Below are 12,641 nucleotides of genomic sequence, written 5' to 3' on the forward strand. Positions count from 1 at the left end.
ACAGCCATTCGTCACCACATGTCATATTATAAACGACTAGTTAACACGTTAACCGCCACATCGGTCACTGATGACGGACGCTTAGCTGAGGATTTGCCTTCAACAGTTTTCTTTCTACAGTTAAAGCTTGAAGAAAAGTCATGTAATTTCCACGCGAACCTAGACAATACTGAAACGTCTAGAGCATGCAAAGGTTACTTTGTCATCATAGCCCTTGTCACCAGCAAGTTACAAGTAGGTCGGTCAGTAAAGGACAAAGACTAAGCCAGCCATTTTCCTCGAAATAAATCAGCTGTAGAATAACAACTAAGACGATTAGGATCTAATTTGAGAACAATGTAATAGTTAGGATGTCAAGTTCACAGTAACACAGATTGGTGACAAATAATAAATCAGTTTGTTGTATACATTTTCCTTCCTTGCATTTAAGAATTGAGCGGTTGCTAATACAATTCTGAGTAGTCGAATATTTTTTATGATATTTGACAATAACAGGAATATGCATTGTACCTTTGTGGATGTCTCACTTTTATAGATACATATGTATGTCGAAAAGGTCATTAGTATTTTTTTTTTCAGGGGGAAAATCATCCAATGACTTCTCTCGCCAGGGCAAGACGAGAGGGAGTGTCAGACTCTTACTGACTAAAAACCACCCCGTTCCTACTCCTACTTGTCGAGCCGGTAAACCCGCTAGGTAGTCCGCAGCTCCGGATTAAGCATCAGCCCTACTGAGCCCCATCTGTGGTGGTCTGATGGCTCTTTGAGGTGCGCGCGGAACGTAACGCGCCGCACGCAAAGGTCATTAGTATGGGACTACAATTTACTCCAAAGCAAAGGAAAAAAGGCACGCTTCAATAATATAATAAATTGTAACGTCACGCCCGTCAAAGAGGAGAGATTGCGGTTGACGATTCAACATTGCACCACAGCAGATACTCTTGTCTTGGACTCCGAGCAGACAACTACTTACTGGAAACGGTCATTCGATCAGTGTGATTGCTATCATTAGAATCAGTATAGTGAGTTATTATTTGTTAGTTACAGTGAATTAACTGTGATGTATGTTGTTAACCATGTTTGCACTTTGAAAGTGACTGAGACCTCTGAGATTGTTTCGGCGTTTCTTCTCAGAGTATTCAGTAGCAAATGTCGACCCCATCACTAGCTTAAATAATAGTGCAGTTTACGAAAATAAAGTACATTTTTATTACGAACAATCATCTATTGTTTTACTGCTACCAACACTACGACACACGTATTTTCCTGTTTACATTGCAACCAAAATATAATATAATAGCTGTCAATAGCTAATTATAATACTGCATAGCACATTGTTAATCACACTATTATTATAAATGTGAACATTTCTTTGTTTGGATGTTTGACGTCAATCACGCTGACACTACTCACCGAATTTTGATAAAATTTAAATATAGACAAAGTATGAGCTGACTTGGGTCATAGGATACTTTTTATTCAATGAGAACGCGGGTGAAGCCACTCGCAGAAAGGTGATTATTTTAAGTAAAGAAAGGCGTTGAAAGTCGGAGAGTGGTGCATAAAGCAAGTCGTTTTCAAGTGATACCCAACTGAAGAGGATGAGATGATGACTGACTGAAGATGATAACTGACTGTTTGCAGGGAGTCACTGGATGCAAGTCGAGTCTAACCAATCGATCTAAAAGTCATTGATGGAGACATGTTCAGCAGCAGACGTCTGAATTTCAATAGAGCACTTATACCATATCTACATATCTAGCGTCCATTCAGATACCTAGTCATCTAGACACCATAACCTTTCAACCTTGAAACGGAAAGGACCGTGAGTTAGCCATTACTGCCCTGTCCCACCCCGTTATATTGTCAATGCTCAATGTACACAGAAATAAATAGAGACATCAAATGACAACGTGTATTTACATGCAGATTAGATCCGTGCATACAATGGACTAGACCAACCAACTTATCCATACCGACGGATAAAAGGGGAACTAAAATAAAATGTATGGATTGATAAAATTTTGCGTTGTAAGCAGCGCCACCGTGAGATGTATTGCTAAGTTGGTTGGTATTAAATAAATGTAGCGTGTTGAGCCGGTGTACTGGAATAAATAAATCGAGTTACAATTTTCAAATTCTGTCGCTATATTCTAGTTATTTGTTGTGGAATTTTCTTGGTCTGGTATTTAGGTGAACTTGTTTAGAATTAGTAGGACAAAAGGGCATTATTGACTAATGTTACAATACAACTGGGATATAAATCCGAATGTATGTTTGTGTTACGTAACAAATCATACATACACTCACGCCTGTATCCCATGAGGGTAAGCATAGACAGTAGGCAGAGACAATGGAACGCCAATTTTATTGCTTCTTTCGCTTCATCAACAGTCATCAGTTTTTTCATGCATGCTCGTCGATTAAGGGTACCTTTATTTTGCCCTTTCTTTAACATATCGGTAATCTGGTCGATAAATATCCGTCTAGGGCGCCCTCTACCAATATCAATAAAATTAATATTACGTCTTGATGAAAGACTATCAAAAATTGTTTTGTTTTTTCATTTTCTGCTATCAAATCTTTTCACAAGCACCTATCGTATGGCTCCTGTAGTTCCATTCTGTCTCATCATCATTATTATTTTATATGTCTTCATAACAAAATTCTTCCTTTATCATTAATTTTCATTGATACTCAAGAATGTGCAGAAGTTATTTCAATCCTCTTTGTCCCGACCAAAGACTGTAACGACTGAAAGTTTTCATTGAACAAGTTTCATGAACGGAGGTCGCATTCTGAATTGTGATTGTTATAAGTTTCAGAGTTAGCTTGTACTAAGACATGGTTCGTCTTAAAAGTAAAATATATAAGTGTGGGAGAGCCATGCTTCGGCACGAATGGGCCAGTTCGACCAGAGTGATACCACGCCCTCTCACGACGTGAAATAACGCTTGCGTTGTGTTTCCTTGTGTTTCGTTGTGTAAGTGAGGTTGCCGGAGGCCCAATAATCAAAATAATCATTTTTATCCCCGATTCTCCCAAAACCATTGAATTCCTGTTACGACCCAGAGATGACAAACGTGCAAATAAATAATGTATAACTTAACTGAAAAATCACGGTTCACTCACGTACAGTAATGGAGAAAAGCTCTACTAGTTTCGAGTCACAGAGGGACTCTTCATCATGAACAGCGTGCGCAGACGCGGCGATGTCGCGCAGCCTACTGGCAGCACATATTTTAGCCCATTTAGTATGTCTCACGATAGCTATTATAAAAATAATGTATACCTGTTATATAATATGGTATTATAGCAGTATTTAACAACAATGACTATTTTATTTATAATGTCTCTTCGTTACCATATAATTAAACAGGTTTTCCATATAAATTATGCAAAACTGTTAGAAATATGTGTTATCTTGCTTACATCCTTCTAAGGGTACCTAAACAATTTTAATATGTTTATTAGTGTTATCCATCATGAATTCATGAATCATTCAAAATCTATATACCTAGTTTCGATTTATTAAATCGAACTGAGGTAGAGGTTTTGTTACTGGGACTCCGGTTCCGAAAAGCAGGAGTGGGCGGGGTGGTTTTTAATCAGGAAGAGTCTGACACTCTCTCCCGCCTCACCCAAGGAGGAAGAAGTCATTGGATGATTTTGCCCCCTCAAAAAAAAGGTAAAGGTTTTAAATCCACAAGAAACAGAACAAAAAGTCACAAAGCCAAAGAGCTTGTTGGTTTATTTGAACGCGCTAATTTCCGGAACTATTCATCCGAGATGGATAATTATTTTTGTCTTGTATAGTTCATTTATCGGGAAATATTATAGGTTATATAACATCACGCTACAAGCCGAGGAGAGTTACAACCACGTGAAAATAGCTAGTGTATTACAACCCTATATATTTTATGTAAGATGATGATATTTTATTTATTAGGTAGATGCCTACGTAGGTTTTACTAAATAAAGGCAAAACTATATTTTTTAATAAGACACATTTCCTAGAATACTGAATACTACAAAATCCTATGATCAGAACATATTGGCAGACGCACTTCCGACCACGGACCACTCAACTGGCGAGGTAATGTAATTATCTCAAACGAATTTATGAACATAAATTAATGTCATAAAGTGGACACATATACATACATCGTATCATATTAATGTCATTCATTCCTATTCTTCATTACTATTATGCATGTTTAAAATTTTCTATATTTAAAAGAAAATTTTGCAATTCCCATCGGGGACATCGGAAAATGGTATCAAGGAGAAGTTGCGGTAGGCCACCATATTCTAATATGTACTTATTGATTTACAACTACAATTATTGTATATTACAAACATTAACTAAATACAACGGTTTTATTTCTCACGTAAATATTTTAAGAAAATCTCCACTACTTTCGAGTCACAGATTTACTTATAACTAAGTGATTTTATAAAAATAGAGACAAACATACTATAATAATATACATAAAATACACATTATAAACTAAAACTACTACATATTCTTGCCAGATACCGGGTCCAAATCAAGTTATTAGGTAAAATTAAAAATCTAAAAATTCAAAACATATCTTAATATTAGTATCTATATAGTCGTATTTTCACTGTTAGTACATGAATAAATGCGTATTTTTAAGATTATAAATTAGATTATAAATGAAATGGTCTCGGTTCTCCAACTGCAATCCATAAGTAAGGTACATAGGTAATAAAAAAGTAAGGCAGGTTTTAAAAAAATTCGTTGATAGTCTCCAAACCACCTGTAAAGTGTAGGGATAATGGCTAAAAAACAAAACCCTCTTAATAAAGGGGAATAACTTGTCGCGTATTCCAGCTGACGATTGATGACTGTTAATGAGATAAATATTTTGTGATAATAATCTTTTGTAAATCAAATTTTACTCTATCTGTTCCGATTTAGGTATTGCATGTTTTAGTTTAAACATAAAATACCTAAATTATAAGTGCTAAATTTGGTTTACAAGAGATAATTATATTTGCAACGTTAGTCTTTTATTACCGATAGGGTAGAAGAGGTGCTCCTGCATTATGCCACTTTTCAATGTACACCTATTCACCATTTGTGTTAAAAGTCCAGACTCCGTGCTACTACTGAGAAATTTTCGAAAAGCCGATAAAGCACTTTCCCTGACCCGGGAATCGAATCCGACACCCTTGCCTGGCATTCACACTTGCGACCACTCGACCAAGCAGCAGTCTTAGTTTTATTATTTTTGGTCTAACTCAAAATGAGTAATACTCTTACGAAGTAATTAATAGTTTTCATTAGAAGAAAGCAGTTGTAATAGTTCGCTGTGTTGACATAAATCTTATTTATATTTGTGATAACAAGTAATTATCTACAGTAAACAATAGAAGTAAATTATTATATAAATAATCTAATAATTACAATAGTCTTTAGTTCTTTTACGATTGTACCTACGTTAAGAATTATCCGACTATCTAATGTTTTTTCAAGACTACCTTCTACCAGCGGCGTTACCGGGATAAAAAATTAAACAAATTGCTAATACGATAGATTATAATCTATCTCTGTACCAAATTTCATTTAAATCAGTCCAATAGTGTTTTATTTCAATTGCCAAACTTTCTCATTATTTATAAATAATATTAATGTTAAATTCTAAATTTTGAAAAGAGAATATAACAATAGTTCGTACCTAGCTACATTTTTAACCGACTTCCCAAAAAAGAGGTGGTTACAATTCGTTTATATTTCTAACCATTACCTAATTAGTCAATTCACGAATAACTACTTAATTACTCAAAACCGTGTCAAATGTTTGCTATATATTATCTTGATATGGACGGTAGATGGAAATTAATCGTATTAGAAAACTACCTAATGTCTAAATAAATACGAGTATACAACACTGACGCTTATCTTAATGTAGGTACGTTTAATAAAGTGTTTAGTAGATATTTTAATGTAAACTGCATGTTTTGTGATATTTATTAATTAACTGATAATAACAAAAACACTGTCACATAACAATGCAGTTTACAACTATCTATAAAAAAGCCGTTAAAAAATATGCATCAAAATCCCACCACGTATCAAGGTCATAATTATAACACAAAAATATATAAATATTAAAAAAAAATGTCACACGTTTAACTAGTTATAAATGTTACCTTGAGTTTTGACATCTCGTCGTAATAATCGTTGTTGTGTCTTGTGAACAATTTATATGAACCACAACACTAAACACCAGACGAGCGTCCGCTCGACACGGCGGCCCGAATGTCACTGCTCAAACAAGAACGAAAGTTTCACAGACAAGTCATTAAAAAAATAAACATAATTATTTATGTTATGAAAGAAATAAGTTTGCCTATGGAAAATGTGTGTCGACATTATTCGGCTATCAATAGGCTACTGTAATAAGTTTTCGATTATTGGGACAAATTCGCCAGCTGGGCCCGACTCGCACAATTCGATTGTCTAATTCATGTGACGTTGATTCGATTCAAATTGATACTGGTTGAATTTCGGATAATGGTAATGGTGAAATAAATATCGTATGTGAGTAGGTACTATATTTTTTTCGCAGAGTAAAATAAATGGAGATTTATTGCATATTATGTACTTCCAAAGCACTGGGTGTCTCGGTCGGTCAATCAGTCCAAAGTAAATGCTCATAAAGAAAGAAGAGAAGAAAAGAAAGTAAGTTAAAAAGTATAGTACTTGTCCGAGAAAAACCCAAATACTATCACGGGACAAAATAGATGATGGTATATAGGCACATGGGGTAAAATATGATAAACAAAGCAAAACAGACCTTAATTAGTTTCATTTAAGACACATAATATTATGACACATTAGAATCGTGTTCCTAGATTGCAACATTGCATAATGGCTTTAGTTCATTGCCCACGAGCATTATATTACATTATATACTATCTGTTACATAGGTACTTAGTGTTTTATATGACGGTAACCAAGTAACGTAGTTAGAAAGTAGTTCTTACTTCTAGGACTATAAAACGACATACATTACAAATAGGTACACCTACTTCTACGATTGTAAAAACTTCGCTAAATACTGCTCTTTTGATCTATATGCTATAAGTACGAGCTAGTCTTAAGTTTGTCTCCTTACCGTTGTACTCAAAGTCATTTTATTGTTACGTAACCCAGTCCTTAGTATCTAATTGTTTTTGGAACAAAACCGTTACTAAGGAATAGTTTAAGTAATCATTAAACGACACGTGATATTGTGTTTTTCAAAATTCCTAGTAATGAAATTATTTCAAATATAGTCTATTTGGTATGAGGTACATTCAGATTTATTATAGTCAATTGTTTATGATGTGAAATTGTTTCATTAAAAGAAAAATTCTGTAACAACCCTAGTTTTACGCGATCCTTACATTAAAACAACTAGTTGTAAATATAATATTGAATTGTCAGTCTGAAATAATAGACCATCAAAAATATCTTGTCTGTATTTACATATGTAGGTATAGTTTGGAAAAATAACCATTTTCCTGATTGACATGCTAAGGTTTATTTAGTTAAAGAACGTTTAAGGTCAACAGAAAAATAATATTTCAGACATCGAAATCAAATCAAACTAAAAAAATAATCATACAAACTGATATGTTCATATTTTTGCTGTCCGTCATATTTTTGGTTCATATTATTTCTTATACTTTCTATTCCACTTATATTTTACTACAACTGTAGTAAAATAAACTATCAGAACTATCTTATAAAAATATAAGTAAGAAAAACATTCCAATATTTTTCTAAGCTCAAAGAAACTAGGTACCACATCATGCTTCTTATTCTTCGAAGGGTTAGCAGATAAAAAAATTAGACGATATACATACATATTACACGCATTTTTCGCCAATTATGGATATACATACGTAAAGTATGATAGGTGATCAAATAATCGAATTAAAAAATATGTATAATTCAGACCCAAACTCGGCTCAGCCTTAGCACTTGTAACCACTTACAAGCTTGCGACTCTGGCGCGGTTTCAACCGCCCTGCTTGGGTCCTATTGATCAGAGCGTGATCTTTCGCGATGAATTGACTATCCAATACAAAAGGAATTGTTCAATTCGGACTAGTGGTTTCGGAGATTAGCGCGATCAAACAAACAAACTCTTCAGCTTTATATTTAGAAAAAGGTACTTATAGATAAGACTCTATTTAAACTAAAAATTAATGAACAAATTAAAAGATTCATCCCAAAGACCGGATGTTAAGTATTACAGACTACATAGATTGTTATGTACCGAGTAGTCTGGTAATATTTATAACATTTGAGTCAATTACCCGAGATAAGTGTGCGGTAACTCGATGCAGGTAAACCTTGAAACTACAATCAGTTTACAAACAAAAGGAAGAGAATACTTATACCGGTATTACGAATAATTATTTATTATTTACATATTTATAGTGGAGCGTCTTCTCATGATGATCAAGTTCAAGGAAGCTATTGGAGCTGGTCTAGGACTTAGGGGACGGAAACGATGATGATGCTTATCCTCTTTATGGAGTTAGTTAGATGGTTAAGGATGTCTTTTCGCCAGAGATGTGCTATGTAGCTGTGCTGCGAGACGTAATAGCTAAACTGTAAAACTATGTGACTGGAACTGAACACAGTTCATAGTATCGATAGTAGAGAAGCCATCCATAGCGCACATTCATAGTACGAATCCATAGCACGCATCATTCCACGTCCAGAGTGAATAAATTTGTTGTTTACAGGCAAGGATGCTCCAAATTTAAGCACATCATCCATTACCAGCGGGATGGCAGCCAAGCACAATCTACTAACTAAAAAAATGCTTTGTTAGTATTTGTACACCAGAGAAAACAGTGCGGTATTGAGTTTCCGCGGTGAGTACGTAAATATTGACTCGTTTACAAATCGAGTGTGCGATGCGCTGCGGTACGGTTGCGTTGGTAAATATGTACGACGGTTGTAGCAAACGGAAGCATTGAGGACTTGTCTTCCGGAGAGATTTACTTTATTATGCTATGGTTTTAGTGGCTATTGAACTTTTGAATACCACTGCAGAAGTAGACAGGTAGAATGTGAATTGTTTATGGAATAGGGGGCAAACGAGCAGATGAGTCACCTGACGGTAAGTGAACAGCGCCGCCCGCAACACCAGAGAAGTCACAGGTGCGTTGCTAGACTTTTAAAAAGGAGTACGCTCTTTTCTTGAAGGTAGTATCGGTTCTGAGTGTATAAAGGCATATTCAATACTTCACATATCTTTTACTAATTAGTTTAGAGTTCTAAGTCCAATTCAATAGAAGACCAATCACCATGGTATATATCAAATTCGCTATCCGCAAACGCTTAAAAAGCTGGCAATTCCAACAATAATAAGGCATGATCCACACAAAATCTACAAAAGAATGTCTTTCCGTTCCTATACCCTTACACTAACATGTGAAATGGGAAACCGGGATGGTTTTTAGTCAGTAAGAGTTTTACAATCCTTTTCGTCCACCCCAGGCGAGGGGGCTCCATGAGAATTATCCACCTTACCTTGTCAGTAGACAAATCTACTAACAGAAAGGGTAATGAGAATAGTCATTAGATCCTCCAGTTTTCTATCCTACAATCCCTCATTTTGCGTAGGAGTAATAATTTGTACAAAACAAATGAGGATGCAGCGAAATTGTTGACAAATGGAACAAATGCTCTTATTCAGGACACCAGCATACCTGGGCTAATTTGTATTGAGTTACAAGTATTGGGTTACTTTTGTAAGAGACTTGCCAATCTGGATTGGTGCGGTTTTGTTTAAAAAACTGTGTGTATTTCTCTAATCCTTTTAAAGTCTAAACAATGGTAGATCCTCGGTGATTGTGGTCAAGGTATTCTGACCAATAAACATAAATGTATAGCCAAGGGAGAGATAATGAATAATATAATAATATATCGTCACGCCTTTAATCCCCGAAGGGGTAGGCAGAGGTGCACATGGGAGAGAAGGATTCGATATACAGAATGGGCCAAAATCGTATTGAGGTTTCTAAGTTTTGACTGCACGGTTGGCGCGGGGGCTGGGCAACCTGCTGCCAAATTGTTGTTTCGGGTGTGGGTGTACCTATGCGTGTGTGAACTTGTATGTTTGTAAACGCACCCACGACACAGGAGAAAATCCTAGTTATTTAGATAATTCGGTTAAATACGAGTGTAAAGATAGGTAAACTCTTTATTACAATGTTTAAAGTCGGTTTCCTATGTAGCAGATTGTGTTTTTACATTCGCATTGACAGAAGTTCGATTTATTTTCGTTTTGTGTTTATATTTGATTTCGTTGTAATGAAAGTGAAGGTTGATTACTTGCTCGACGTGGACATGGTATTGTCATATTTGGTAACTTTACTTATTTGTTGTAACGACTTGTTTTTGCTTCTTTTGTTAAGTGGCCATGAGCCTTGCTCATTTTGATTGCTAGGTATATTAGTCACTTCGTTAAGGATTCTGTAGTTCTGGTTTTGTGACAATTTCTTCTCGTATTTTGTCTATAAGTAGCTTTTACTGGATATTAGTGTTCAAGTGATAGGTTACCAGTACCCATAGTATGAGTTTGCGAAAAAAAAACGAAAACGAAACGGTAGCGTCTTCGGCGCTCTGATTGGTTGGTTCATACGCGCCGGCCAATCAGAGCGCCGAACGCGCACTTGTTTCATTTTCGTGCAACGTAAACCAAACTCATACTAAGGGTAGGTACATGTAGATACTATATTTAAATTTTCAAGTTGCTTGGCTGTAACGACTAAGTATTTGTATGATGAAGACAAATAATAAATTCTTAAAAAACTTTATAAACATTTATCCTGTTCGAAGTAACTACCAATATTGCCAACCCAACCCACCAATACCTTTAGGTTACTTTACAGTCATGACTCTTTCTCCGCAGTCGACCAACGGATCAATGAGTGTCTAGAACTCTAGATAAACAGTAATCCCTATTACAATACCTACGTGCCTCGATTCCCTATAAACTACATTGAACCATGTCCTCCGCACACCAGCGTGGTACAATCCGCACGTACTAAGCTCATTAACATTAACTAACCAACACATTCCGCACTAAATAACTTTAGAAAACAATGTATTGTGAACATTAATTGGTTTCTTGCCTTTTCTTATATCTTGCGGGAAAGGTTTCATTATTTTTAAATGGTCACCTTTTACATTATACCAATGTAAACATTGGTTATTAAATTAACAATGCTTTGTCGTCTCACGTCTGCTAAAGTGTCGAAGCGAAGATGTGGCCGAAGATGGAGCACACAGACTTAGAAAGTACCTATTCAGTCTGACCTAATTTAAACAAATAATGCTTTCTTGTCTGCAAATGTAGAAAAAAAAATTATGGTAGAAAATCATGAATTGACTTCTCTCGCCTTGAGTGACTCTTACAGACTAAAAACCACCCCTAAAAATCAATTGCTGTCGAGCCGGAGTCTCTCCGGTAACTCAAAAACGGTTGTCCGCAGCCCCAGAGTAGGTGGTACCTATTTTGTGTCTTGAATCTATTTGTGAAAGTCTAGCAAGGAATAAGAATTAAAGATGGATGGAGAAAAGGATTGATCTCATGATGATGATATTGTGTATGCTATTAATTAGTCGAATGTTCACTTTTCGGAATTTCATAGTTTTTTTATAAGATGTACCTAGGTAGGTACCTTCCAATTCCAATTAGTCTAGACTTAAAAGAGCTTCTCCTTTATCCCTAGAAATAGCTAAATCCTTAAGTCAATAATGCCATATTCCCAATGGAATAACAGAACAAACTATTACCTGGATAAGTATAAAGGTATACAATATTTTGCAAAGCATAAGCTAAAAGTAGACGCAAGCACATCAAGCTACTCTATAGTTTAGACTTTATTCCGACACGATAAGGTTGAAAATCTTATAAACTCCTTTTCAGTTTGGGTACTTTGATGTGCTGGTGTCGACACCTAATAAGGATAATACATTCTCCTTGGACATAAGCCAAACCTGCATTCATAGTTCTTAGGAGGTAGTTGGAAGATCAGCAAGGTTTTCGCGTGTAAATTAGATCATAATCTTTTGCGACTCCTAATTTACACGACTTCTATGTTAACAATTTCTTCATAAAGAGGACTGATGCAGTTTTTTTACCTATTTCTTTTGGTAAGTAAAATGAAAACATTAGCCTTATAATTTTGTGTTATTATTATTCCGAAGCTAAATGTTAAAAAGTCTCTTAGTAGGTGGGTAAGGTACTGTAAGTCATTTAATAGGACAACGCAACAAAACAAACAACTAAGTTGTGTCTTACATCACGTCTGTTTGCAAGTTATTAGTGACCAGAAAAAAATGTTACCCTACTAAACAACATCTTTTTTATTGTTTTTTATTGTCAAACGTACTGAATAAAATAATTATGTAGCACGTTTAAAATACATAAAGTACAATTTATTAATACAGCGCCATCTATACAAAAGACGTAGCAATTCATTACTGCACGTCAGTTAGTTTCACAAGTACAGCTGCTGTGCAACAGATGGCGCTAACGCACAGTTTTTTTCTATTTTGACAAATCCCCTTCGGCCACACGCGGAACGCCACAGTTCGG

General features: G+C 35.4%; 1 protein-coding gene across 2 annotated transcripts in view; it reads right to left on the reverse strand.

The window, feature by feature from the left end:
- The window catches only part of LOC118268124 (angiotensin-converting enzyme), a 45,010-nt gene extending 38,673 nt beyond the window's left edge, over positions 1 to 6,337 (reverse strand). The window contains exon 1 of one of the 2 annotated variants that reach the window (XM_050706403.1): positions 6,181 to 6,337. In XM_050706403.1, the coding sequence (XP_050562360.1) occupies positions 6,181 to 6,195 (15 nt within the window). In that variant the 5' untranslated portion in view covers positions 6,196 to 6,337. The remainder of the gene's footprint in view (positions 1 to 6,180) is intronic. The other variant, XM_050706402.1, reaches the window with a different exon arrangement.
- Positions 6,338 to 12,641: the final 6,304 nt, after the last annotated feature.

The sequence above is a fragment of the Spodoptera frugiperda genome, chromosome 29, assembly GCF_023101765.2.
Source record: "Spodoptera frugiperda isolate SF20-4 chromosome 29, AGI-APGP_CSIRO_Sfru_2.0, whole genome shotgun sequence".
NCBI classification, from domain to species: domain Eukaryota; kingdom Metazoa; phylum Arthropoda; class Insecta; order Lepidoptera; family Noctuidae; genus Spodoptera; species Spodoptera frugiperda.